The 27,719-nt window shown below is 35.3% G+C and overlaps 7 protein-coding genes across 7 annotated transcripts; all 7 read right to left on the reverse strand.

The window, feature by feature from the left end:
- Positions 1-248: 248 nt before the first annotated feature.
- LOC148657808 (olfactory receptor 2G3-like) lies at positions 249-1,282 on the reverse strand. Its single transcript, XM_088641872.1, has one exon. It carries the CDS (start codon positions 1,176-1,178, stop codon positions 249-251), a length of 930 nt encoding a protein of 309 aa, XP_088497998.1. The 5' UTR covers positions 1,179-1,282.
- Positions 1,283-3,840: 2,558 nt separating this feature from the next.
- LOC148657809 (olfactory receptor 2G3-like) lies at positions 3,841-4,785 on the reverse strand. The gene has a single exon (XM_088638266.1). The coding sequence runs from the start codon at positions 4,783-4,785 to the stop codon at positions 3,841-3,843; it is 945 nt and encodes a 314-aa protein (XP_088494392.1).
- Positions 4,786-5,738: 953 nt separating this feature from the next.
- Positions 5,739-6,674, reverse strand: LOC148657810 (olfactory receptor 4C12-like). Its single transcript, XM_088641873.1, has one exon. The coding sequence runs from the start codon at positions 6,666-6,668 to the stop codon at positions 5,739-5,741; it is 930 nt and encodes a 309-aa protein (XP_088497999.1). The 5' UTR covers positions 6,669-6,674.
- Positions 6,675-9,247: 2,573 nt separating this feature from the next.
- Positions 9,248-10,183, reverse strand: LOC148657811 (olfactory receptor 13C7-like). Its single transcript, XM_088638267.1, has one exon. The coding sequence runs from the start codon at positions 10,175-10,177 to the stop codon at positions 9,248-9,250; it is 930 nt and encodes a 309-aa protein (XP_088494393.1). The 5' UTR covers positions 10,178-10,183.
- A 4,829-nt stretch (positions 10,184-15,012) lies between these two features.
- LOC148657812 (olfactory receptor 2G3-like) lies at positions 15,013-15,954 on the reverse strand. The gene has a single exon (XM_088638268.1). It carries the CDS (start codon positions 15,943-15,945, stop codon positions 15,013-15,015), a length of 933 nt encoding a protein of 310 aa, XP_088494394.1. The 5' UTR covers positions 15,946-15,954.
- A 3,563-nt stretch (positions 15,955-19,517) lies between these two features.
- On the reverse strand, positions 19,518-20,450 carry LOC148657813 (olfactory receptor 13D1-like). The gene has a single exon (XM_088638270.1). It carries the CDS (start codon positions 20,448-20,450, stop codon positions 19,518-19,520), a length of 933 nt encoding a protein of 310 aa, XP_088494396.1.
- A 2,611-nt stretch (positions 20,451-23,061) lies between these two features.
- LOC148657814 (olfactory receptor 52E8-like) lies at positions 23,062-24,015 on the reverse strand. The gene has a single exon (XM_088641874.1). The coding sequence runs from the start codon at positions 24,013-24,015 to the stop codon at positions 23,104-23,106; it is 912 nt and encodes a 303-aa protein (XP_088498000.1). The 3' UTR covers positions 23,062-23,103.
- Positions 24,016-27,719: the final 3,704 nt, after the last annotated feature.

Raw genomic sequence — 27,719 nt, forward strand, 5'->3', positions numbered from 1 at the left:
TACACAAAATACTAAACCAAGGATACTCACTCTGAAATTTCTCCAGGCCAAAATCCAGAGTTATCAACTTCCCAAAACATTTTATTAGCTTTAGAACACAAAACTCTCCAGCTGAACCTCAGTGTCTTTGGAATGGCTTAATTTATTCATTATAATACAAATTTTACATAAAATGGGTGTTTTATGTATGCATTAAAATGTTACCAAAAGAAATGCATATATTGTATTTGATAATCAATAAAAGGAATTTATCTTTTGTTACACAATTTCAAAAGTGTTCTGCGAATCTGAGTGAGATTTAAGCCATATATGAGGGGATTTAGAAGAGGAGGGATGACTAGAAACTCCACTGCCATGATATTGCGAAGAGCCTGTGGCACATTTCTAGCTCCATATCGAGTGTACATCACATCAAAGAAGAATGTAGTCATGAAACTGATTAATGAGATCAAATGAGGCATACATGTCTGCATAAATTTACTCCTTCCTTCACTAGTCTTTACACATGCTTTAATAATCAAGATGTAAGAATATACAATAAAAAGGAATTGTAATGTATATTTAAACAATAAAATATATCCAGACAAATTGTTGAGAGTTGTGTCCACGCAAGATAACTTCACAACTGCCCAGTTTTCACAGTAGAGCTTGTCAATGTGAGACCCACATAGAGGCAGTCGGATCATTAACACAGCTGGAATGATCATATCAGAAAAAGGAAGGAGCCAAGAAATCAATAGAAATTTGAAAACTCTCAGAGGAGTCATGACAGCATGGTATTCTAAGGGTTTGCAAATTGCCACATACCTGTCATAGGCCATCACTGTCAAGGTGGTAAATTCACAGAAGAGAAAAGAATAGATCACAAAGATTTGAGTGAGACATGCAATGTAGGAGATCACATGTGTATCAGAGAGAAAGTCACTCAAAAGTTTAGGATACAAACCAGCAGTTCCATAGAGTGAGTTCACACTCAAGTTACAGATGAAGATGTACATGGGCTCATGGAGGGATTTCTCCAGGAGGACTGTTGCAACTAGAGTTAGATTTAAAAAAATGACCAGTAAGTAAAATTGAAGAGTAAAGGCAAAAAAGAGTAATTTAGTTGATTTTGTCTCATTTAAGCCATAGAGTGTAAATACTATGACATCAGATGAATTCCCCACTGTGGATGTCATTTTAAAATTTACTTGGCCACAAAAATGTATGCTGAATCTTTAGCTCAGTGCCTTAAAATAGTCTACTCAGTGTGTTTCCAAAGCAGAGCAGTGATGGGATTTGGTCTTGGGCCTCAAACACAAATTTGCAAATAACACATCCAAAAAGAGACCTGCTCTGGAAAAGAGCAAAGAGTATTTTTTCCTTGTTGAGTGATCTAGACTCATCTTCATGTCTTCCTAGCAGATGACACTGTAATGGCTCCAGCTCAGTGCCAGATTTGTCACAGATTCATTTTCACCATTTAAAAAAAGGTTGACTGAGTGTGCAGAAAATCCCATTGGTCAGGTGCATCAAAATTTTAAAAGTAATGGAGGCCATTTTCCTAATTATTTTAACCTTATAAATATTTCATCATGTCTGTTGAAATAGAAACTTTAATTCTCAGTAAGAGCAGGGTGTTGCTGCAGGAAGAGCATGAAGCTTTTTCTGTCAAACAGAGCTTCTTTATTGCTTTATACTGTATATCTTCTGCAGGTGGGAAGCTTTAGAGAATTGAAGCCTGGTAAACAGTCCTGGGAGACCTTTGGCACTGCTGTTCTTGTTTAATGAGCTTGTGAACAATTAAGGGCAACATTATGGATAAGAGAGGCCGGGATCATATTTTGAACCATGTCTTTGATATACAGGTATAAAAATACATAGTATGTTTGTAGTAAAGAAATGTGCCAAATTAATATTGACTGATTCCTTTTTAATTTCAAATTAACCAGAACATTGCCAAATATAAAGGAATGAAGAGAACTACTATTAAAGTATATTCGTTACGTGAATATTTTTAAACTTCAGTTTCACGTTTTTTCATTTTGAATGTCAACACGATTAAACTTGAGAATGGCTGGAGATGAGAAGCCATTTGACCCATCATCCTCATTTCACTGTAATTTAGGCAGAAGGAAAAAGTACTGGTCCTACTTAGGAAAAACCTTCCAGAAAAACACAATTTAGAGTACGGAATCAAGCCTCAACGCATGACTGGGTGGCAAATGCAGAGATTACTTATAGACTCCACACAAACAGGTGCTCAGGGCTAAACTGTATCCTAAGTTGCTGGTGCTCAGAGTCAGAAGTGCTAAAAAGAAATTGATATTACCATACCCTACATTTAGCTAGGTTATAGTGAAACTTGAAGTCACGTCAGTGGGGTCAGAGTGCACTGGAATAATCCGTGTTTAAACTGGACAGGTAATGGCTGGTGCTGTACAGTACATCTGAGGTTTTGATGTTTGCACAGTGGCACTTTTTGTTGAGTGTACGGTATTGTTCTCCACTGTTGCTGTAGTCCAGGAATTGCATCATACTGAAGTTGACAAAATCTCCCTTGTATGACGCACCCCCTGATAGTGAATGTGCCCCCCAAGAAATAGGCAAAAGTGTTAAGCTGATATAGGCCATGCTGATATGTTTGCAATTATATTTTGTAATTCAGAGTTATATGGAAAATGAATATGCCTAGTAGAGAGGTAACAGACAAAGCCCATTGTTACTTCAGGAAGGACATTGAGTTTCTATCCAACTTGTCTATTGAATGTGGAAAGCAGAAAATACAGTCAGATAAAAATATGGTTGAGAATTTTCATACTTATGCTGTAATGGCTTAAGTCTTGTAAGAATTTAAGCTCAAGGGGTCTTGAAGATTTTGGCTTTAGTCATTTTCTCTTGGGTAAGCTAGTAATGAATACCATTAGACTGAATGAGGTGCATTATGTACAGTACTTTATTTGCTTATGCATAAAAGCAGGGTTTAGTCTACTTAAGTATTTATGTACAGTATAAAGGAAATGTGACATATTTAATTTGCTGCTGTGATATATAATTAAGGGGAAACAACTATATAAGATAATTGTGCTTATTAAAATGTATATTATATATTATAATGTTTATTCTCCTAAGTGAAAAGGAGATTACATTTAATTTTTTTTGTATCATACTGGCTTGTGTTTGGTGAAGACTGACACACTCCCGAATTTTATCCAGAATTGATTGCCCAATGTGGAAAAAAACACGAAATTAATGAGTAAATACTGTAGTGAACAGGAAAACCTCAAACAGTCACAATACCAGCATTCCCTGGTTTATTTTGTTGTTGGTGAACATTAAAAGCCACATGAGAAAAACAGTAAGGATTTATTTTTACATGAAATATGGTATTTTTAAACCATAGTTTACAGAAATTATGTTAGTGTGAGAGTCCTTGACTTTAGTCATGCTCTCAAATAAATTAAATAGTTTGGCGTGTACCTAGACAGATGTGTAATGTGCAATTATCACTACACTAATTAATATTGTGGTAGGATAAGAAGTGTAGATTTTTCTGACAACCCAGAATGTATAAATTAAAGAAAAACGTGAGATAGCTTGTTTGTAATACAATCCTAACACAAAAATATTAAACCAATGTAATCCACTGTATATCTCCTCCCGTCTATAACACAGAGTTATCAGTTTTCCTATGAATTGATTAGCTTTGGAAGACACACACTCTGGCTCAGCCTCACAGTTCTTAATCTGACTCACCTTGGGAATTTCAAGCCTGACCAATGTGATAGGTACAATAAAAAAAAAAAAACATTTTTTAATAAATACAGTAGTACCAAAAGAAATGTATGTATCTTATAAGCATTAGGTGTATGGTTTTATACTTTTGTTACACAATTTCAAAAGTGTTCTACGAATCTGAGTGAGATTTAAGCCATATATGAGGGGATTTAGAAGAGGAGGGATGACTAGAAACTCCACTGCCATGATATTGCGAAGAGCCTGTGGTGCATTTCTAGCTCCATATCTAGTGTACATTGCATCAAAGAGGAATGTAGCCATGAAACTGATTAATGAGATCAAATGAGGCATACATGTCTGCATAAATTTACTCCTTCCTTCACTAGACTTAAAACAAGCTATGATAATCAAGATATAAGAATATAAAATAAAAAAGAATTGTAGAGTATATTTTAACATTAGCACATATCCAGACAAATTGTTGAGAGTTGTGTCCACACAAGACAATTTCACAACTGCCCAGTTTTCACAGTAGAGCTTGTCAATGTGAGACCCACATAGAGGCAGTCGGATCATTAACACAGCTGGAATGATCATATCAGAAAAAGGAAGGAGCCAAGAAATCAATAGAAATTTGAAAACTCTCAGAGGAGTCATGACAGCATGGTATTCTAAGGGTTTGCAAATCGCCACATACCTGTCATAGGCCATCACTGTCAAGGTGGTAAATTCACAGAAGAGAAAAGAATAGATCACAACGATTTGAGTGATACAAGCAATGTAGGAGATCACATGTGTATCAGAGAGAAAGTCACTCAAAAGTTTAGGATACAAACCAGCAGTTCCATAGAGTGAGTTCACACTCAGGTTACAGATGAAGATGTACATGGGATCATGGAGGGATTTCTCCAGGAGGATTGTTGCAACTAGAATTAGATTTAAAAAAATGACCAGTAAGTAAAATTGAAGAGTAAAGGCAAAAAAGAGTAATTTAGTTGATTTTGTCTCATTTAAGCCATAGAGTGTAAATACTATGACATCAGATGAATTCCCCACTGTAGATGCCATTTTTAAACTTGCCTGTCCACAATAGGTAATATTGGATTTTTAGATCAGTGCTTTAAAATGTTTAAAATGCTACAGTAGCCACAGAGTGTTTTTCCAGAACCACATAACACATCCGAAAAGAGTCTTGCTCTAAAAAAAATAGAGTGTTTTTTCCCCTGTTACATGGTCCAGATTCATCGTCGTGTCTTCCTAGCAGATGGTAGTATAATGACTCCAGCTCAGTGCCAGATGTATCACAGATTCTGTTTCACATATCAGAATGTTTTAGTTTTTGAAACAAACAAAAAAACTGCTACGTGTATAGAAACTCAATGCAGCTGCTTAGGTAAATGAGTCAAAAGTAATGTAGTTATTTCCCCTGATTATTTAAGGTTTATAAAGAATTCATCATGTCGTTTGAAATAGAAACTTCTCAGTAAGAGCAGGGTGATGTTGCAGAAAGAGAATGAAGCTTTGTTTTTCAACTGGAGCTGCTTTACTGCTTTATACAGTATATCTCCTGCAGGAAGAAGGCTTCAGAGAATTGCAGCCTGTAAATGGTCCTGGGAGATTTTTGGCACTGCTGTTCTTGTTTAATGAGCTTGTGAACAATTATGGGCAACATTATGATTAAGACAAGCTGGGATCATATTTTTGACCATGTCTTTGATATACAGTGCCTATAAAAAGTATTCAACCCCCTTGGACTTTTTCACATTTTATTGTCTTACAGCATGGAAACATGATGTATTTAACTGAGAATTTTTGCCACTCATCAACACAAAGTACTCTATAATGTCAAAGTGAAACAAAATCCAGACATTTAACTAAATTAATTTAGTAAACTTTCTTTTAATTTAGTAAACAATTGACTTTCTTTCAGGATATTACAAGCATTGTACATTAAAAGTACATCTCTTCCAAAGCCTATTCAATATATAACAAAAATTGTTGTTAAAATTATTACTTTTTTATTACAGATGGGACTTAATTTTTCTGTTACACAACCTGAAAACTGTTCTGCGAATCTGTGTGAGATTTAAGGCATATATGAGAGGATTTAGAAGAGGAGGGATGACTAAAAACTCCACTGCCATGATATTTCGAATAGTCTGTGGTGTGTTTCTGGATCCGTAACGTGTGTGCATTGCATCAAAGAGCATGGTAACAGTGAAACTGATTAATGTGATCAAATGGGGCAAACAGGTCTGCATAAACTTACGTCTGCCTTCGCTAGACTTCAAACATGCTCTGATAATCAGTATATAGGAATATAAAATAAATATAAATTTTACAACATATTTAAGAAATAGAATATACCCAAGCACATTGTTTAGGGTTGTATCTACACAAGACAGCTTGACAACCGCCCAGTTTTCACAGTAGAGTTTGTCAATGTGAGAGCCACATAAAGGCAACCTGATAGCTAACAAAATGGGAATCAATGTTTCACAGAAAGGAAAAATCCAAGAAATCATCAAAAATGTGATAACTGTTTTAGGCGTCATGACAGAATGGTACTCTAAGGGTCTGCATATTGCCACATACCTGTCATAGGCCATCACTGTTAAGATGGTAAATTCACAGAAAACAAAAGAGTAGATCACAAAAATTTGAATAATACATGCAGAATAGGAGATCACATGAGTATCTGAGAGAAAGTCAGCCAGGAGTTTTGGATACAATCCAGCAGTTCCATACAGTGCATTAACACTCAAGTTACAGATGAAGATGTACATGGGCTCATGGAGGGATTTCTCCAGGAAGATTGTAGCAATCAGTGTCAGATTTAAGAATATGATGAATAAGTAAAAAATTAGAGTGAAGGAAAAAAACATATTTTTATCTGATTTTGTCTCATTTAATCCATTGAGAGTGAATAGTGTGATGGATGGATCCTCCATTGTTGTTACAAGTTTAATACTTTTCAAAAATATTTTATCACAGGTTAAACCTTTAATTTGCAGCAATGAAATTAGGGACCTTAATAACTTTCCAGAACATAAAAACCTCTACCGGGATTTGGTCTTTTGCCCCTAGCAGCACAAATTATATCAGAAAAATATCCGACTCAAAATCACAGATCGGTGGTTTTTTCCTGTTGCTAGATTCTTCTCCACATGTTGCCTGATGACACTGTACTGTAATTGCTTCCTTGATGTCCTGTCCTGATAAATAATAATCTTCATCTTACAAAGCACTGCCAAAGACACATTATTTTTAAGGTTTATTACAATAAATAAAACAAAATCAGGTTTACACAAATGAGCAAACTAAATCAAACAGGGTTAAAATTTAGACTGTAAAAGTGTGTCTGTCTGGAGCTTGGAAGTGACTGCTTGGGATGGAAGCTTCTCCTCCCCAGCTAAAGGACATTACTGTACATTGTTGAAAAAGCATACAGAAATGTACGTGGGAAGTTTCAAATGTATTTCTTCAGTTGAAAGCAAGGCTTTGTCTCATTAAAATTGTATTATTATTATTATGCAAAGGAACAGGTAATGGGTTTATTCCCTGCTGAAAAGAAAAGAAAGGAAACACAATGTTTCAGCTGTGGAGCCTTCTTCAGGTGTGAGCTCACACATGGAATAATCCCGCTCCCTGTTCTTTTGCAGACTACATATGCTGACGCACCTCCCTACTTGAACTTATTATCATTTCAACAAACAAATAAAAGCAATGAAATATCTTAATACTAATTACCTCTCAGGTGCTGCTGCAGGAAGAGCATGAAGCTGTTTTCCAATCTGAGGTAATTTACTTAGCTTTATACATGTACAGTATCTCTCCTACAGGAGAGAGGCTTTAGAGAATTCATGTTTGAAAACAGCCCTGAGAGACCCGTGTCACTGCATTATTTGTTTAATGAGACAAGGAATACTTGCAGAAAGCAAGGTCCTTAAATGAAGCAAAGATTCTTTCTAAACAAGGTATATGTCTTTCACCTCTGTAAATAACTGGTAAATATTTGTATAAAAACAGTGAGTCTATAAAGATTAACAGTTAGGTCTGAAGCAATACTTTAAATGCAGAACATTGCATTTACTGATTAATTTGCAAAGTCTATAGTTTGTAGATTAATTATTGGTTTATTTTAGTTAGTATCACCTGGTTGCCAAAATTACACAACATCAGCATTTTTAGAGAGGAGAGGAGATCATTTGGCCCAGTACACTCATTTCATTCTCTTCTAGGCACCCCCACTGATAACTGATGTGTGGTGAGTGTTCTGACACATTATGGCTGCCGTCGCATCATCCAGGTGGATGTTGCACATTGGTGATGGTGGAGGGGATCCCAATTACCTGTAAAGCACTTTTTACCAGAAAAGCGCTATATAAGTGTAAGCAATTATTATTATTATTAACTGCACACGCTCAGGCATCCTATTTCAAAACCCAACTCAAGTTCTGCATCTGGGTGGTAGCAATGCTAATTATGCATTTTACAACAATTGTGAATTTTAGAAACAAAGCTAAGAGATTTCACTCATTTTGCCAATTTCAGTTTTTAGCTTCCAAGTATCTTTTCCATCTGTTTCTTGATCCTTTAGTAATCTTCTGTTAAGCTAGTCCTACTGTACGTCCTGATGTATGTGCCAGAGAATCTCTTGAGAACTCCAAAAAATAAGTAATAATTAGAAATAATATTTAGGTAGGTAGTAATTTAGCATAGTCAGTCAGAAATGATCAATACAAACATTTGCAAAGAACAAGCACAAACTAAAACATGTTGAATTCTGGGACAGGTGATTCCACTGAGTATTGATTCAGGGGGATAAATACTGCAGTGTCCCACCCCTGGACGTAGTCTGTCTGGGAGCCTCTGACTCCCGAGCCCTCTACTAGTTTGCAGACTCGTTTCCCCTCTCTCAGCCTCTATAAATAGGGATCTCTTTCCTTTGCCTGCTCTCTCTCGCCTAACTCCCAAGTTCAGCCATTGCAGCCATTATTTTCTCTCCACCTCTTTGTCTCCGACATGCCACTCTTCTCTCAGTGACTCTCTCTGCACGCTCATGTACCAGAAAAGGATAGTTAAACTAGTGAGTCTCCTACCTCTCTTAATACACTGCCACCTGTGAAAGGGGAAACCAGGGATTATCACTACAGTACTTGTGCATTTATAGCTGCGAGCCTTTTTGGATAGCCTCTATTAGTTTTATACATTGGTATAGTCTCATCTTCACCCATTCTACCATAATAGAAATGTAAATTCATACAAAATGTGATATATTTCAAGATATTGTGCTTAAATATTTGAGATTTAAAAATCATAGAATAAATTTCATTTTTTAAACAAACAAACAATAAGCAAACAATACATTTAATAGAAGGAAACATACTGTACCATGAAGCAAAATGAAGCAGAATGCAGAATTATGTAATTATTAATTAGCAGAAGTAGGGGGGAAATTCGCCAAAACCCAATGGTGACTAAGACCTGAGGATTCAGAGATGCTCAAACAGTATTTAATATTTGATAATCAATTAAGAGCTTTTATTTTTCTATTACACAATTTGAAAACTGTTCTGCGGATCTGAGTGAGATTTAAGCCATAAATTAGGGGATTCAGAAGAGGAGGGATGACTAGAAACTCCACTGCCATGATATTACGAAGAATCTGTGGTGTGTTCCTGGATCCATAACGAGTGTACATCACATCAAAGAGCATAGTGACAAGAAAGCTGATTAATGTGATCAAATGAGGAAGGCAGGTCTGCATAAACTTTTTTCTGCTTTCATTAGACATTAAACATGTTCTAATAATCAAGATATAGGAAAATATAACAAAAAGGGATTGTACAGTATATTTAAGAATTAAAATATATCCATACAGATTATTAAGAGTTGTGTCTACACAAGACAGTTTGACAACTGACCAGTTTTCACAGTAGAACTTGTCAATGTGAGACCCACATAAAGGTAGTCTAAGAGTTAACAAAACTGCAATCATCATTTCAAAGAGGGGGAAAAGCCAGGAAAACATTAGAAATTTGACAACAGTTAAAGGAGTCATGACAGCATGGTATTCTAGTGGTCTACATATTGCAATGTATCTGTCAAAGGCCATCATTGTTAAGATAGTAAATTCACAGAACACAAAAGAGTAGATCACAAATAATTGAGTGATACAAGCAGTATAGGAGATTACATGAGTGTCAGAAAGAAAGTCATTTAGGAGTTTAGGATACAGTCCAGCAGATCCATATAGTGCGTTAACACACAAATTACAAATGAAGATATACATGGGCTCATGGAGGGATTTCTCCAGAAGGACTGCAGCAATTAGAATCAGATTAAAAAATATAATGAACAGGTAAAAAAGAACAGTAAAGGTGAAAAAAATGGATTTATTTGTTCTTGTATCATTTAATCCATGAAGAGTAAATACTGTTACATCAGAAGAGTTCATCGTTTCTAGCAGTTTAAAAATGAACCTTGTGTATACTGCTCTGGGATAGAGACCTGAACGATTTCTAAGACTTAGACACTGAAAAACTGCAATTTAGGCAGTCCAAGCATCACAAGTTACATGTTCAAAATGTGACTCAGATTGATGAAGATTGACAGTGTTTTTAACCTGTTGCACAGTCTTCACATGTACCATATCTTCAGGTGCACATGCAGATGACACACATATAACCTGTTAGAGAATAAGATAAGAAGCATTATATAGTGCTGTTCATAATAATCATCTCAAGGTGCTTCTCAACAAAATAATAGAACAAAATGATTTATATTTTAATACATGATTGTCATGGATGTTGGAAAGGCATGTCGTGGAATGACCAGGGGAGCAGTAAGGACCCTATGTGTAGCGGCAAAAAGGGACAAACACCAAAGTTAGCCCCAGCTCAGGGGGTCAGGCGATGTCGGGGCAGAAACCTATGCCTTCAGGCCACGTACTGTACGTGGGGCGACCCGGTAGTAGGCAGGTCTCACGACATCCGTACCCTAATGCTCAGCCAGCAACACTGGAGACACAGGGACTAAATAGGAACTGGACACAAGACAGACTGGAAGGACATGAATAAAAACACGGAATTTGGAACAGGAAAAAAGTGGAGCGCCCTCTAGGGGTAGGTTGAGGACCGTGACAATGATTCAATGATTAGAAAATCTGAATTACAGGACCTAATACAGATGTGAGATTAGTGCTAGATTGATAGGCAAATTATCGTGAAAGAGACACATAGGAATGTGAATAAGTTCCTAAGGGTAACCAAGCCACCACTGATATACTTACATGGAAACAGAAAAGAAAAACTGAATATAATTAAACTTTCAAATGCATTAAGCCTCTAACAATAATGCAGACCTTGATTTATTAGTATTATAAATAGAGGGATGAAATATCAATAGTCTCATTACCTCAGGTGATGTTGCAGGAAGAGCATGAAGATGTTTTCCACTCTGAGCTACTTTACTCAGTTTTATACAGGGTATGTCTCCCGTAGGAGAGAGGTCTGCTGTCTGAAAACAGTCCTGGGAGCCTTGAGTCACAGCACTATTTGTTTAATGAGACTGAGAATAATTAGGTTAAGCCAGACATTCGAAAGAAGCCCAGATCATTTTTTAAATAACAAGACCTCATAGGTTCATATTTCATTAAGCACAAGTGTTACTTGAACAATTAGCAAAAATGCAAAAAGATATCATTTCAGGATTGTTGGGAATTGGAACCTAGTGTTCCAAGAAATCCTCGTGCCACCTGACCCACTCTAAGTATCCTAATAATATACAGTACATATAGTAACACAATATAACATTATTGAATAAAAGTAGGTATTGGGTAAAATAGAAGTACTGTATTAAAAGTACTGTAGATATTGTGCTTCAAACTAATTCTAATTCTAATTCTAATTATATGCATGTCCTGTTAAAAAGATATGGCTTTTTAGAAGTGACATCAACTTCATTGAATTGTGAGGGAAGAAAATGAGACAAACAATAGATACTGAAATTATTCAGATGTGACCTGTGAATGAGTGGAACTATGAACTCAGAATGGAATTATGTTTATTTAGTTTACTTAAAACATACTATAAAAACTACCTGTCCTATATATGAAGAATTTGTGTTTCTTACGTTGCGATGGGACTTCAAATATGTGACTTTGAATGTAAACCTCATATGAATAAAACAATTTCAAAATATTTTGTTATGTGTCATACTTGTTTTTCCTAACCTGACTTCATAAGATCTTCATATGTAATTTCATTTTATCCAAAAGGAAACCAACACATTTTACATATACAGTATGACCCTCTTCAATCCACAAGTAAAGTGCAATTTGGGTGACACACAGCAGCCACAATATATTCTGATGTTATGAAACAGCTTCAGGAGTGAATTCAAGTGATCTGATTTGTGTACTGTATGTAAAATATATCATTTTCCAGGACACCAGGATTAACATTCCTGACCTTTTGTACGGATTGTCAAGGAAGGGTTGGTCTCCCATGGAGGATGGTGTTTAGACCCTATGTGAATCTGGGAAAAGGACCATAGACAGCGTTCAGGGAAGACACACAGGGTTTATTGGTGCTCATGGTGAAGTAGGGAAGTTCGTGCTGAAGTGCGGGGAAACTCCGAAGGAAAACATATCCAGGGACGTTCATGAAGTCAGGAAGCAGTCCATAAGTCCCTTGCTGGGAGACCCATCAGGATGAATGGGATCACATATGAGGCAAAAATCCAGGCCCTGGGCTCAGTGGGTCATGGAGCGTAAACAGGCCTGTGCCCTCAGGCTTCCTCCCAAAGGCTGGTTGCAGGCAGGCCATCGGGCTACCGAGTACCAAAGCTGAGCCCCGAAGGCAGGAAGGAGTAAACTTAAATAGGGGAGTTAAAACAAGGCACACCAGGAAATAATGCAGGTAATAGCTAAGACTAACATGAGGAGGTTGGAGCGCCCTCTGTAGGAGAGGATGGTGACCATAACAGTACCCCCTCCTATAAGGGCAGACTCTGGAAACAAAGGTGACTATATAAACCACGGACAAATAAAAGCCAAGCCTATATACAAGTAGGAAAGATTACTATATACAATGACTATTTACAACAGGAAAGTCACCAAAAAAACATGAATATATATACAGGATGGGCAGTCCTTTCTTTGAAAAAAAAAATCCCAGGAAAGAGAAAAATAAAAAAAATCCAAAACACGCAGACTTTCCAAATCAAAACAATAAGGGTCCAGATGCCAAAAAAAAAAGAGAAAAAAAAACCCTGATGCTTTCTGTCAGGGGAGCCGGTCCAATTTTATTTTAGATTTCAATCAATATAAAAATTATAAACTTATATTATACATTGTAGCTTCAAAAACATAGTATTTATAACCAAATAAACTCATTAAAAATAAAAAAAGGCTAGATTAAAATAAAAGTTTTGAGCAGCGATTTTAATTACTTTATTGCATACTGTAAGTTGCAAGAGCAGTGGTAATAGCTGGTATATGATATATGTGGGTATTACTACACAGAATTATTTAATGTGTGTGGGATGTCAGGAAATGTAGTTTTTTGTCCATGTATTTGGGTCATGCACCATTTGTATTGAGGACAAATTAAACTGAGAAGAACATAATCCTTTTAGAAATTCATCAGATATTTACAGTGCATTGTAAGGACTAAAATAGCTGCTTGGTCAGCTGGAGAGAAACCAATTACACCTTTTAAACACTGACATTTCTCCTGGTGACTGTCTATGTGGTATTTATGAGTTTCGCCTATTCTCCCTCCAACCTCCTTACTCCTCAATATGAGTGTGTGTGCTGTGCTCCAAATCAGGACACTCTGCTGGCCTTTTAAATCCAGTTCATTCCATGCAATGCATTATAGATATCTGATTAATTTTAATAAAAAAATGTGTTCTTTTCAGTTTAATATCTCATACATGTTCATTTAATATCTGATAGAAATCCATAAGTACATCTAGTTTTTTTCTGGGAGCAGCTAGTGACAAGGACATTTGTTTTCTGAATTTCAGAAATTTCAGAAAGGTAGTGTTTCAAATGGACATGCTAATCTGCCTTTCACTCATGCTGCCTTGGAGAACTCACCCAGGCCTATTTAGACTACTAGCTCTGACATGAGTAAACAAAGACAAAAAATAAATATTTACAATACTTTGGGATTTTGTGAGTGGCATTTATTCATTTTACATTACATTAATTTTACATTTCTAAAATAATTTTAATTCATTTAAAATTTTAATATTTTAAAAATTATTTACACCTGAACAAGGCTCCACAAACAAAAAAACGACCATTCTGTTTAGTCAGTTTGTTGCAGACTGCCTTCATCTAGATACAGTTATTTACACCCCTGTTTTGCAAGTGATCATTAAAATGATATTAGAACATTTTGAGCAGTACATACCTCAACAATATAATAGCAAATTGCTTATAAAACATTCAGCTGTTTTTATTAGTTCATAGTCACTCCATTTCTTGTTTTCTGAGAATTTCAGCAGAACCAGGCACATGAAAAAAATCGAGGTTCCATCCAGGCTCCATTCATGGCATCTACAGTAATTCCCTTTTCAGAAAAAGAATACTGCACAGTCACATTACATTTTAAAAAGGTAGCTAGCCTATATATTTTAAACAGTATGTTTACATAACATATAAAGCATGTTATACTTTCAAGAAATTTGATGACTCCGAAAAAATAGATTAAAGCTACCATTTCAGAAACATCTAACACAACAAAAATGCCACATAGTGATCTGTTCTGAGTTGTGAAGGGCTGAAAGTGATATGTTGGACAGGACTGTGGATTACAGCAGAGCGCTTTCCACTGACGTGAGTTTTTATGCATTTTCTACTGTAGATGGCAATTAAAATTTCAGTTTAATATCTCATCTGGAGGATCAGTCCTTCTACAACACAATGTCTCCCAGTCACCACACTGATCAATTTCTTTAAAATCCTTTCAATCAAGAATAATGTATTATGGAATTTTATACAGTAACTGTCAGGACTAACATACGCAACAATGAAGGTTGTGGGTGCATAAAATTCTTGCAGAGAAAAGCTGAGAAGACAAGCAAGTTGAGCCATTCTAATGTAAAAGTGGTATTATACTGACACGTTATGATATTAGATCATTCTCGGAAATTATTAATTATGATTGTTCTGAGACTAACAAATATTATGCAAAATGTGGTTCTTTGTCAATGTTTAGAAAATATTTAACAAAAAGTCTAAAGACAAAATAAGTGCTTAATCCTTACTGTATCTCTTAATCACAGAAGTATCTTTATTTTTCTACTGCACAATCTGAATACTGTCCTGCGAATCCGAGTCATGTTTAAACCATATATGAGGGGATTTAGAAGAGGAGGGATGACTAGAAACTCCACAGCCATGATGTTGCGAAGACTCTGTGGTGTGTTTCTAGAGCCGTAACGAGTGTACATCGCATCAAAGAGCATAGTGACACCAAAGCTGATTAATGTAATCAAATGAGGCAAACAAGTCTGAATAAACTTAGTTCTGCTTTCAACAGACTTTAAACAGGCTCTGATAATGAAGATATAGGAATATATAATCAAAAAGAATTTTACAGTATATTTAATAATTAGAGTATATCCATACACATTGTTTATGGTTGTATCCACACAAGATAACTTGACAACTGACCAGTTTTCACAGTAAAGCTTCTCAATGTGAGATCCACATAAAGGGAGTCTGATAGTTAGCAAAATTAGAATAATCAAGTCAAAGAGGGAGGAAATCCAGGAAATCATTAGACACTTGGTGACAGTTAGAGGAGTCATGATAACGTGGTATTCCAAGGGTCTGCAAATCGCAACATATCTGTCAAAGGCCATCACTGTTAAGTTGGTGAGCTCACAGTAAACGTAAGAGTAAATCACAAAGATTTGAATGATACATGCAGTATAGGAGATCATATGAGTATCAGAAAGAAAGTCAACCAGTAGTTTAGGGTACAATCCAGCAGTTCCATAGAGTGCGTTAACACTCAAGTTACAGATGAAGATGTACATGGGCTCATGGAGGGATTTCTCCAGAAGGACTGCAGCAATCAGTGTCAGATTTAAGAAAGTAATCAACAGGTAAAAGAGAAGAGTAAAGGCAAAAAATATATATTTATTTGATCGTGTCTCATTTAATCCATGGAGTGTAAATATAATAACATCAGATGAGTTCTCCATTGCAGTTGGTGATTTAGATTGGACTTACCAATAGCGATGTGGCAGAAATTGAACCTTGTTCTCCGCTTTAAATAGAGTTGTTAGTAATCTTCCAGAACATAACATGCCAACAGTAATGGGATACTAAAGGAAACCTAGACAACAGACAAAAATCAGACAAAGATCACAATGTTGAAGAAATCAAATAGCGATTTCATCATTTTGTGTGATCTAGATGTATCTTCAAATGTTGTCTGTAGGTGGCGTTGTACTAACTCCAGCTCCCTGAAAGACTTATTAAAAAATAAGATATAAGCTTTACCTAGTGCTTTTCACAATACATTATCTCAAAGTGTTTGTCAGAAAATAACAAAACAACAGATTTACAGTACATGTCAATGTACTGTAACATTTTGTCAACAAAATAATTCAATAAATGAAACAGAGTTTAAGACAGGGTCCAAACATGCTAGCTGGATTGCAAGACCAAATACAGAGTATGCTGGGAAATAATTCCACAGCCTTCCACAGGAAGAATTCTGGAGATCCTTATAATACACCAAGACACTGTTTTAAAGGATTTTTGTTTCTTTCAACCATCTGGCTTTCTGTAATTAGTTTCAGTCTCACTAAACATGTATTATAGTGTGATGAGTCCCCAAGGAGAGTTCTCAGACAGCAATCTTCTAACATGGAAAATAAAATAATAATCAAGCATCTGAAACACGGAAATAGAAAAGAGTACAACTAAAATTCTCAATTGTTTTGCTCTGTTCAACTAATCATTATTTTAAAAACAGTGTGTGTCTTGTCTCTTTATTATTTTTCCACCATTTCAACAAGTATTTATTAAAATTCTATATACTAATTACCTCTCATACTGTATGGTGCTGCAGGAAGAGCACGAAGTGTTGTTTCCTAAGATGAGCTATTTTACTCAGCTTTATACATTATGTCTCCTGCATGAGGGAGGCTTTAGAGAATTGCAGTCTTTGGAGACTCATCACTCTGAAATACTTGTTTAATGAGACTGAGGCTAATTACAGAAAGTCAGAAATTTTAAAGAAGTCATAACCCTTTTAAAAACAAGTCATATTTTTTCATCTATGTAAAAAAAAACGTGGAAATATTCATACAAAGGCAGTGGGAGTCATGAAGATTAGAAGGGACTCTGGAACCATCCATTTCTAACCTCTTTATGCAAGAATTGTTGTGGGTGAGTCCATACCAGCAAGCAACGAGTGTGGGGCAGGGTATACCCTGGATGGAATGCCAGTCTGTTCCAGGGCACACATAGACAAAGACATGCACACAGTCACACCAGGTCTAGTTGTCCTAGAAGCCAGTTAACCTGCCGATATGTTGATGGACTGCAGGAGAAAACCAAAGCACTGACGCGAACACTAGGAGAACAAGCAAAGTCCACACAGATAGCACCCCAGAAATTGAACCGATGAAATATTTTAAAGCAATTTTAAAGATCCTGATTAGCAATACAGCCAGACTTGCTTACCTTGTTTAACACGAGCGAATGCTTGCATTTGTACAGTTTGTAGGTGCATTAAAAAAATAAAAAGTAAAACACTTGTAAGTGTAGTAAAGAAACACTGGTATGTGTAAACTTTCTATCATTGCTTTCTCACTTTCTCAACATTAAAAAAAAATCCGTATCTAAAATTATTTTGGTTTAAAAAACAAAATTAATAATTTATCCCATTGCATTCTTTACAATTTACAGTCAAAAGTAAGGGACACTCAAAACATTTTTACCTTTGGAATGGCCAGCAGGTTAGGGTGTCATGGTCGTCATCCTACTCTAGAGGGCGCTCCAACCCTTTTGTATTTTAGTTTCGTTATTATGTGCACCTGTCACTTGTTACATAGGATACCTGTCAAACATTCCTTCTGTAAGTCTTAAGGAAGCTAAGCTGACTGAGGTACACATATATATGGTAGAATAGGGCCTGCTACATTCAGATACGGCAAAATTAATGTACTGACTGCAAAACCAAGGTGAGAAACATTATAGTTTCTGATGTGGCGATATGAATATTGAAAGCACTCGTGAGAATAAAGTAGACCTGTCACAAATAATAGATACATTAATCTGTTGTTTTAAAACTAAAATTTCTCCTAAGGGGAAAGTTTTTAGAAATTCAGATGCTTTTCGAGATTTACTATTTTGTCATGATTTGTTAATACACCGCAGCTTGTCATTTAATTAGTGCTACGTCCATAATTCATATTGATCATAATCTTCTGAAGCCTTATAAAAGCAATACCATCTTAAATATACGCGTAGCCAATATGAAGCATTGTAGTAGCTAATTTGTCACATTTACCAACCAAATGAATTGGCTCTCAAGCAATTTTATATAAATAAAACAAAACATGTGCCCAGCATTAGACTACTGTTTCTGGTGATAGGACCAGTACAAATGTCACTTTACAGACAAAGAGTAAAGTCAGTATTTAACACCAGTGTGTGGGCTGAGTATCAGACAAGCTTAAGGAATTACAATGGTTTAGCAATTAGACCCCTAATCCAGTGAGCACCATGTGCCAGAAGGCATGAAACAGATCCTTTACAATTTTCAAAATAAGGATTTCTTTAAGGGAGCAACACACATAGAAAAATTCTTCACCATTAAATCATAATTGTTCTTATCCTTTCCAGATGAGGATCATGTACTGTATTATGAAAGCACAGCACATAATTTCCAAATTACATATTTGCCTGGGAATTACGGAGGTTTTTCTTTAATCATTACAGGCATGGCTTCCATTTATCATAATTTAAAGGACAACCACTGTAACTTTTGTTTTTGCTGGGAATAATGGCACCATTTTGCATAATTCTTTGAATGTTACGGTCAGATAAAATAATACTCTAAAACTCATATAAAAGTGGAAACTACATTTCCACTGAATATTTTTATTATGAGTTAATGCCTTTATATCCCTGAAAAATGTAAGAATAATTCTTCACAAATACAGCACTAATATATAAACACAGATGTAAGCAATGCAGAAGAAATCACACCATTAGATACCATGAATATCTTTATAAAACTGGTTGGTACAAGTCTATACCATTTTCCAGTATTAAGTGAAATTTTATGACCACAGCTGCAATGACACATTTAATGTCTCTGAAAAGGAAATCCTTCTTCTCTTTATTTTTTTACAAGGCACTGTACAGTATATATATATATCCCCTCAAAGGAACAGCCCATACAACAGACAGAGGAAGTATTGTACTAAATAAGTCCAAAGAGAAATCAGTCCTTGTACTCTTTTTGTCAACGTACATTCAAAAAGTGAAGAATCCAGTGAAAGTACCTTCAGTTACACAAAAATCTGTAGAAAGAGATTCATTCTTGAAATACATTGTGCACATATTAAAGCTATGGAAAAGCGTATCATCTTGTACATATTAAATCTTCAATTATAACGATATTACTACTAATGGTAATTTGTTATTACTAATAAAATATATATGCAAATTAAAAGTTGTCTTTTCTTGAAGACCAAATGCAGAGAGCAAAAGGATCTGAAACAAGAAAAAAGAAAATAATTATTTTTGTCTTTGTTTAGATTTGAGCAATCTTATGATTACACAGCATTCTCAGCACCTTTTTCCTGATCTGATTCAGCTTTAAACCATATATGATGGGATTGAAAAGAGGGGGAACAATCAGATATTCCACAGACATTAAATTTCTCAAACTCTGGGACATTTCCTGATCCCCAAATCGTGTGTTTAGTGTATCAAAAAGTGTGGCAATTATAAAGTTCAAGAAAGTTATCAAGTGTGGTAAACAAGTATGCATAAATTTACTTCGGTCTTCTTGAGATCGTCTGCATGCAGCAATTAATTTTATGTATGAATAAAAAATAAATAACACAAGAGCTATAAAGCAAGCCATTTGTATAAGCCCAAATACAATGCTCACTGTTGAGAATTTACACAATAGTCTCTCAAGGGACCAGTTGTCACAGTAGAGCTTTTCAATGTGATTTCCACAAAATGGCTGCCCAATAGTCAATAAAATAGTAAATGTCACAGAAAAGCAGGGAAAAATCCAAGAAAAAAGCAATAACTTGCCTACAGTTAGAGGTGTCATGATAGAATTGTAGTGCAAGGGTTTGCATATTGCCACATACCTGTCATAGGCCATCACTGTTAAATTGGTAAATTCACACAAAGAGTAAGAGAAGATAACAAATGTTTGGAGGAGACATCCAGTGTATGAGATGACATGAGTGTCAGAGAGAAAATCAGCCAGGAGTTTAGGGCAGAAGCCAGCAGTTCCATACAGTCCGTTAACACACAGATTACAGAGGAAGATGTACATTGGTTCATGCAGAGTTTTCTCCAGAAGAATTAATGCAATTAATGTCAAATTAACAATAATGATCACAAGGTACCAAAGAAGTGTTAGGGCAAAATAGATATATTTATTTGTGACTGATTCATTCAGTCCTGAAAGAGTGAAAGTGGTAAAATGGGATATGTTGTCCATAAGTATTAGAAATGTTTTCAATTTCCTTGGTGATAAATCCTATAAATAAAAAAGTAGTTTAAATTGATTAGCATATTGAATACAATTATCATGCAAATCAACAATTGCACATGTATTCTAAATATAACATTGTAGAACATCTCTCAGTATTTAATATTAAATATTATATAGTAAATTTATTTTAAGTTACATTAAATTAAAATACATAATGGTTGGAAAAAGTGCCATTCAAGATTAAGTATCTTATGGACACACAAACTTTACAAATCCCTTACTAAAGCCCTTCGGAATAAAAAAAAAAATCTAAACACACAAAATGGGAAGTAAGATATATGAACAAAAATAAAAATGCAAATTTAAGAAGTTAACAGGTAAACAAGTTAAAAATTGACATTTAACAGTTAAAAGTTAAAAGGTAAGAAAAATGCCAGCCTTGATTAAAGTATTTCTATAACTGTAAAGTATTTAAAAAATAAAAATGATTTTTTTTACCGTTTTCTATGCATAAATAATTATTCCTGCTCTCTTTTCTTTGTGGTACAAGCTGAATGCAGACTTGAATTGCTTGATTTAAAGAAAGATGCTCACCTTTATAATCATTCTCTAAGGAGAAGCTACATGGTTTTAATGGTGGTTCATCAGCTGACTAAAATTTCAAGAGACTTTATGGGCATCTGATTCATAACAAGATTATAAAAATAAACCATGATCAATTCTCCATGGAATTATTGAATACATTTCTTACAATCATAAGGCACTAATTACATTTGTTTTTCATTTTATATACCATGCATCAAAAGAGACATATCACTTAATTTATTAATATACTGCATTCTCTTAGGAAAAAAAGTATATTAAGTGTTTGTGTTATTTTGGATATGAAATATTTTTGTTATCATTTTATCATTTGAATGACTCACAGTGATATACTCAAGTAATTATGACTGTTGCTAACACATTAAACCACCTCATTAGTGAAAGCTTTGCTTTGGCACAGGCTAGAAGATTATTTAACTTGTTAAATATGGTGAATCTCCGGTGTTTCATAGCCAAACTTGTCACAACTACTTTGTCCATTTTCCTTCTGGGATCCCGGCTTTTGTGCCAACCACTTCTGGGGCTGACTGAGTGAAAGGCTTCCTTTTTCTAATCTCTCTCTCTCTATTTCTTATCTTTCTCTCACATGCACACATAACTTGGACTCTGTGTTGTGTTGTGCTGTGCTGTGTGTTGTGTAGTCTTCTGTTCTCCTTTCTGTGGTCAGAAGATATGATGTAATCAGACAATGCCCCACTCCTGCAGGTGTTAATACCACCTATCAGTCCGGGTCTAGAAAGCCATTCTTTGCTCTTTGACAGTGTACGGTAATGCTATTGGGCCTGGGAAATAGCCATCCCATCCAATCTGCCTATCAAGATCATCTGATCCAGCTCTCACGGCATGTGCTGCATCTTGTTCAAGTCATACCACCTAGCTGAACCCCACAGGCCTGTTAGCCAGCCCAGCCAACTTGTAGCAGGAATTCCAAACTGAGTTCATTTACCTTCCTGGCTGACGTCTGAGCACAGTCTTCACTTCTTTCTCTCTTGGCTGCGCCTTTAAACCACCCGATCACTCAGATGTGTAACAAATTGGCCGCTTAACTCAGTTGGTTAGCGTGTGGTGCTACTAATAATGCCAAGGTCGTGGGTTCAATCCCCATATGGGCCAGTGTTTCCTCTTTGGGGTGGTCGTCAGACATTTCTACAGCCCTTGCAGACCTTGCAGGAAGCATCAGCACTTTCATTGGCAGGATGACTGTAACTTGCCATCCACATGAAAATGATCAGCCTGCACCATCCAGGGGTAATGTTTATAGCTGACAAATGAAATCCACATTAAATAATGTAATGACGGAGAATGTGGTAGCATTTTGCCCTTCACAGACCTGACAGGAGAACATTTGTGTGGATACATCAGGGGAAATATTATGCTGATTTCTGTATTACTAAAATCAGTGGAAGGAGCCCTGGAAGTATGAAGAAAGAGCCATGTTTAATGTGAAACATAAACTCTGTGTGAACCCAAGCTCTATCGAAAGATGCTCTTTTTGGGATTTCTAAGCTTTTTATATTGTTGAAAATGATTAAGACAATGGATGTGAAATATAAAAAGTCAAAAACTTGACTAATGCCAGCCAAACATATCTCAGCCATATCATAGCCAGTATTTATCACAAAACAACAGATAACAAAGCAGTCAGAAGTCAGTGAGAGAGGATATAGAAATAATAAGGACTTTAATAATGACAAATCAAGAAACTGAGGACTACAATCTGTCTGAGGACTATGAAAGCAAACATCTAAGAAGAGGACTTAGAAAGTCTTTACTTGCCCATGGTTCTGTAATAAATATTAATGGTGAGATGGTTGGGAAATACCAATTCAGGGTTTAAAGAGAAACCTGTTCAATTGTACTTTTTAAAATGAATTGCTTATGGACCTGACATTCTGTAACAGAAGCATTCTATCAAAGAAAGGTTATATTTGTTTTTTATAAAAATGAAAGAATAATTATTAGTATTTCAGTTTCATACATTCATAAAATGATGACATGTCTCATAACGCCCGGAGTTTTTCATCTTTGGTGTGGTCTAGTTGAAAGAAACATCATGTCAGTAAAATATTCTAAAGAGTCTTCTCCTGATCTGGTGTAATTTTAAACCATATATGATGGGATTGAAAAGAGGAGGGATGATTAGGAATTCCAGTGACATTACATTGCGAAGAGCCTGGGACATGGCTTTTGAACCATATCTACTGTACAGTCCATCAAAGAGCATGGCTATGAGGAAGTTGGTAAAGGTTAATAAGTGTGGCAAACAGGTGTTCATAAATTTAACCTGGTCTGTTTGAGATGTTCTGCAGACAGCAATTATCCGGATGTAGGAATAGAAGACATAAAACACAGGGATCAAAAACAAAGCAATAATAATATATCCATACACAAGATTATAAGTGGTTGGTATGCAAGACAGTTTCACAATTGACCAGTGTTCACAGTATAGTTTTTCAACATACAATCCACATAAAGGGAGCCTAACAGTCAATATAATTGTGATAATCATAGAAAAAGAAGGACAAATCCATGTAAAAAGAATTAATTTACCAATTAGAAGAGATGTCATAATCGAATTGTACTGTAAAGGTCTACATATTGCTACATATCTGTCATAAGCCATCACTGTTAAATTAGTAAATTCACACAGAACAGAAGAGTAGATCACAAAGATTTGAAACAAGCATCCACTGTATGAGATGACATGAGAGTCAGAGAGAAAGTCAGCCAGGAGTTTAGGATACAAACCAGCAGTTCCATACAGTCCATTAAAACACAAGTTACAAACAAAGATATACATGGGTTCATGGAGGGATTTCTCCAGAAGGATGGTCACAATCAGTGTCAAATTAACAAAAATGATGGAAATATACCCCAAAAAAGTGAAGCCAAAGTAAATATATTTATTAATCCTTGAATCATTTAGTCCTGAAAGAGTTAATGTTGTGTAAAAGGATAAGTTGTCCATTAATGATGTTTGAAATGTCTTGCTGATAGAGCCTATACAAAAAAGAAATAATGTGCTGTAAATTATTTATTATTATTATTCAGTTAACTCAATATATAGTGTGCATGTAATTTTATAGTTGTTCTATTTTTATATGATTCTGTGCCCCAGTGAAATAGCTTTACCAAGACTGTGTAAAAACAGCCTGTAGAATCTGAAGGACTTAAGCAATGTGAAAGTAAATTGAAACTAGCAACAGGAGTGTTTAATTTTTTTTCGTTATTATTTCTTTTGTTTCCGTGTTAGGATTATTCTTCTTGGTATAGAGAGAAAACACAGACATCAAAATGAATAATGTCAACAATTTTCATACTGCAGTATAAAATGTGTACTGCAGATCACAAAATGTGTCTAACATAAGTTGAAAAGGATAAAACAGTATTACCTTGGTTAACAGTTGTTAACTCCTGTTGCAGCAACACTTTCTGTACAAATATTATTATACCTGGTTATACACTGTGACAACAGCAAATCCAGGCACTGACCTCCTTTTCATCTGATGAACAGCTGTGAAACTTTCACTCTGTCTGTCAGCTTTATCTTTTTTCTTCTCCCTTTCAGATGAGAGGCATTGGCTGTTGGCTGATGATCTTAGGAATGTCCCAAGAGATTTCAGACACTACAGAATGCCCCATAATGATGTAAGACAAGAACAGTTCTCAATTACGTCTCTGAGGTATGCATGAAGGCTCACCCTGAGCACCGACAGCAGCCAGGCAACAGCAGAGAAACTTTTATATTGACTCATGAAATAACTCTAATCCTAATGACGGGAGAAAATTTGTATGCACTCATAAAATATTCTTGCACGTAATTTCTAAAGTCACACATCAGGGGGTCATAGATGGAAATGCAGTCATGATTACTATGGAACTGTATAAAAAATAATATACTGTAGTTCAAACATTTTTTTAAGATCTAACTAAAAATGAACTTACCATTTCTTTGAAAATTGATTAATCGCTTAGTTAGAAATACATAATACATGTTCTATAAAAATGTGCTTGACTGTGATTTTTATTAGTACAGTTGTTTTCTACAACGATTTCAAATATCTATACAATCAAGAGCTCTGCATGAAAATGCATGCCACAATGCCACAAGTTAATCTACTTTTAAAAACCATAACATATCTTAAAAGAACAGGAGGATAATGTATTTAATCTATTTGAACTTGTTATAATACTGGAAGGCATCAAGTAATTTTGCAAAATAAAACACCTTTATATCAACATGGCTAAACTTTTGCAGCCACATTTAGTTTTGATTTTGATTTTCTGCTGTACACTAACTTTTCAGCTTGAAATGAAGTGAGATGAAGGTAACAGAAAATGTGCATAAAGGCATTATTCCTTAGCAGATTAAACAGTGCCCCAATGAAGAAGGTCAAAGGAGCACTAAATGTCTTCTAAGATTGGTTTTTATAGTGAAAGTGGAGATCCATAGTTAGAGGACAAGTTGCTTTCTATAGGTGTGACTTTAGTTCTGATCACAGGGATTATTCAAGTGTTGGCACACAAGTGCAAGTGTTGACAAGTTCGCTGGGGCTGGGAGGTATTGTTATCATTCCTGCCCTGCGGTGCAGTATCTTCCTTCTGTATCTGTGCAGATGCCTATGACCTTGTAGAGCTGCAAATAAGAAAAGCTTCTATTCCAGCTGAAAAAGACAGCACTGTGGACACCGACACATGGTGTCAGAGAGGCCAGGCGCTGCAGGTTTTTGTGTGACAGCATGCAGTGTCCTAATCCCTTTTGTTCTGCTATCAAAGATGACCTTGTAACTTTTGTAACTGCAGATTATAGTCTAGAAATGAATTACAAAATAGCACGTTTGTTATTTCAACTAAAGATATATTTGAGGAATTGTAGTCCGGTTGTCAAAATATTCAGATTTTTGTTAAGGGCCCCTGAGCTTGAATAAATAAACAATTTATTTTGTTGAGATTTGTATTTGTATGATCTTAGATCTTAGAAACATCTCAAATGAATTCAGGCTTTATGGAAATCAAATCCTGTAGTGATGCAAAATAAGAATAATTTTGATAATTTCTCTTCGGTACAAATGAAGGTTCTCCCTGAGCACTAACAGCCCCCAGGCAACAGCAACGGTATCAAGAAAATGCCGTGATACATGTCTGAAGTATTAAATGAAAGAAAAGAGCAGGACTAAATAATATTAGAGTACAAGTGAAAACAAAAAGCACCAACTCTATGTTTCTGAATTCTAAACTTAATCATGATTGTACAAAATGCTTGAACAACTGATTGATGAATAATTTCATAAATAATGTCTTGAATTGTTACAGTATTTTATTCTTATTTTTTTGGATTTCACATACAAAGATAGTATTTGTTATGTTTTAAAATTGTATTGTAATTGGCTGCTGGGGAACATATTGGCAGCTGGGGTAAAGATTTTTAGTAGTCTGCCTTTCAGGGCTCACATTTAAAGGGATCTTATTAATGGTTAATGATATACATTTTCTATTGCAATATCTGAGATGGTTGCAGATTAGTAAAGGACTTTATTCACAGAATACATTTGCTGTGAAAATTCATTTTCAATTTGAACACTGTCAGATAAAGATCTGAGGTTGATATCACAGAGGAAGAGGTTTGGGAGGCTGTTGACTGCCTGCTGAGGAGCAAATCACTAGGGTTAGATGGGTTTCCAATTGATTTTTTTAAAACATTTTTACCTTTGTTGATTGCCCCCCCACAGTGGACATGTATAGTAAGGCAAATTATAATGGTAAATTACTGGAAACATTAGAAGCAGAACTAATTAGTTTTATTAAAACCAGGAAATAACGACAAACCTTATGGACTCTATAGGCCAATATCATTATTAAACTCGGATTATAAAATTTTAACTAAAGTGATTGCTAGAGAGGGACTTTTGCTGCCTTATCTAGTACCTATGGATGAAACTGACTTTGCTGCAAACAATTCCTCTTGTGATAATATTCAGAGATTTTATACAGTAATCTTACATTGCGCCAAGCAGGTCTATGAAGAAGTACTGGCATCATTACATGTTAAGACGGCCTTCGAGTGTGTTGCTCCCAAACAGATAGATGAATTCCCAAACAAATACAACATCACTTATTTATTAATGGAAAATGTTTATACAGTGGTACTAAAACTATTTTCAAAGTACATGTTTATTAATGTCAGTGTTTCAATTTCACATAAAATGTGATGGGAAAATTACATACATTTTGCTTAGCTGGACCAAATGGCTTCCTCTTGTTTATAACCTTTCTAGTCCCAGCTGCAGATTTCACACTGGGAGTGTGTGAAAAAAATATTAATTCAATTAAATTCAACTTTATTTGTCATTATACTTACACAGGTGCATAGTATAGTGAAAAGTGTTTCTCAGTAGTCACTCAGGTGCAGTGTATAAATTGAACAGAAGACAAGACAATAGACAGTAACACAATAACAATAACACTATAATCAGAACTGTGCAAATACACAAACAGAGAAAAGAATACAATAGGACAAAAACAGTGCAAAAGAAATTGGGGAACAGTGCAAAAATAATACAGTGATTAATAAATATTACAACTAAAATCAAGTCCATTTTTTTTAAAAGATAATATTATTAAAACATTCTTACTTTTTATAGAGGTCTCTAATCTCTAAAAAATCATTTAATC

The sequence above is a fragment of the Lepisosteus platostomus genome, chromosome 7 (assembly GCF_059453375.1).
Source record: "Lepisosteus platostomus isolate fLepPlt1 chromosome 7, fLepPlt1.hap1, whole genome shotgun sequence".
Taxonomy (NCBI): domain Eukaryota; kingdom Metazoa; phylum Chordata; class Actinopteri; order Semionotiformes; family Lepisosteidae; genus Lepisosteus; species Lepisosteus platostomus.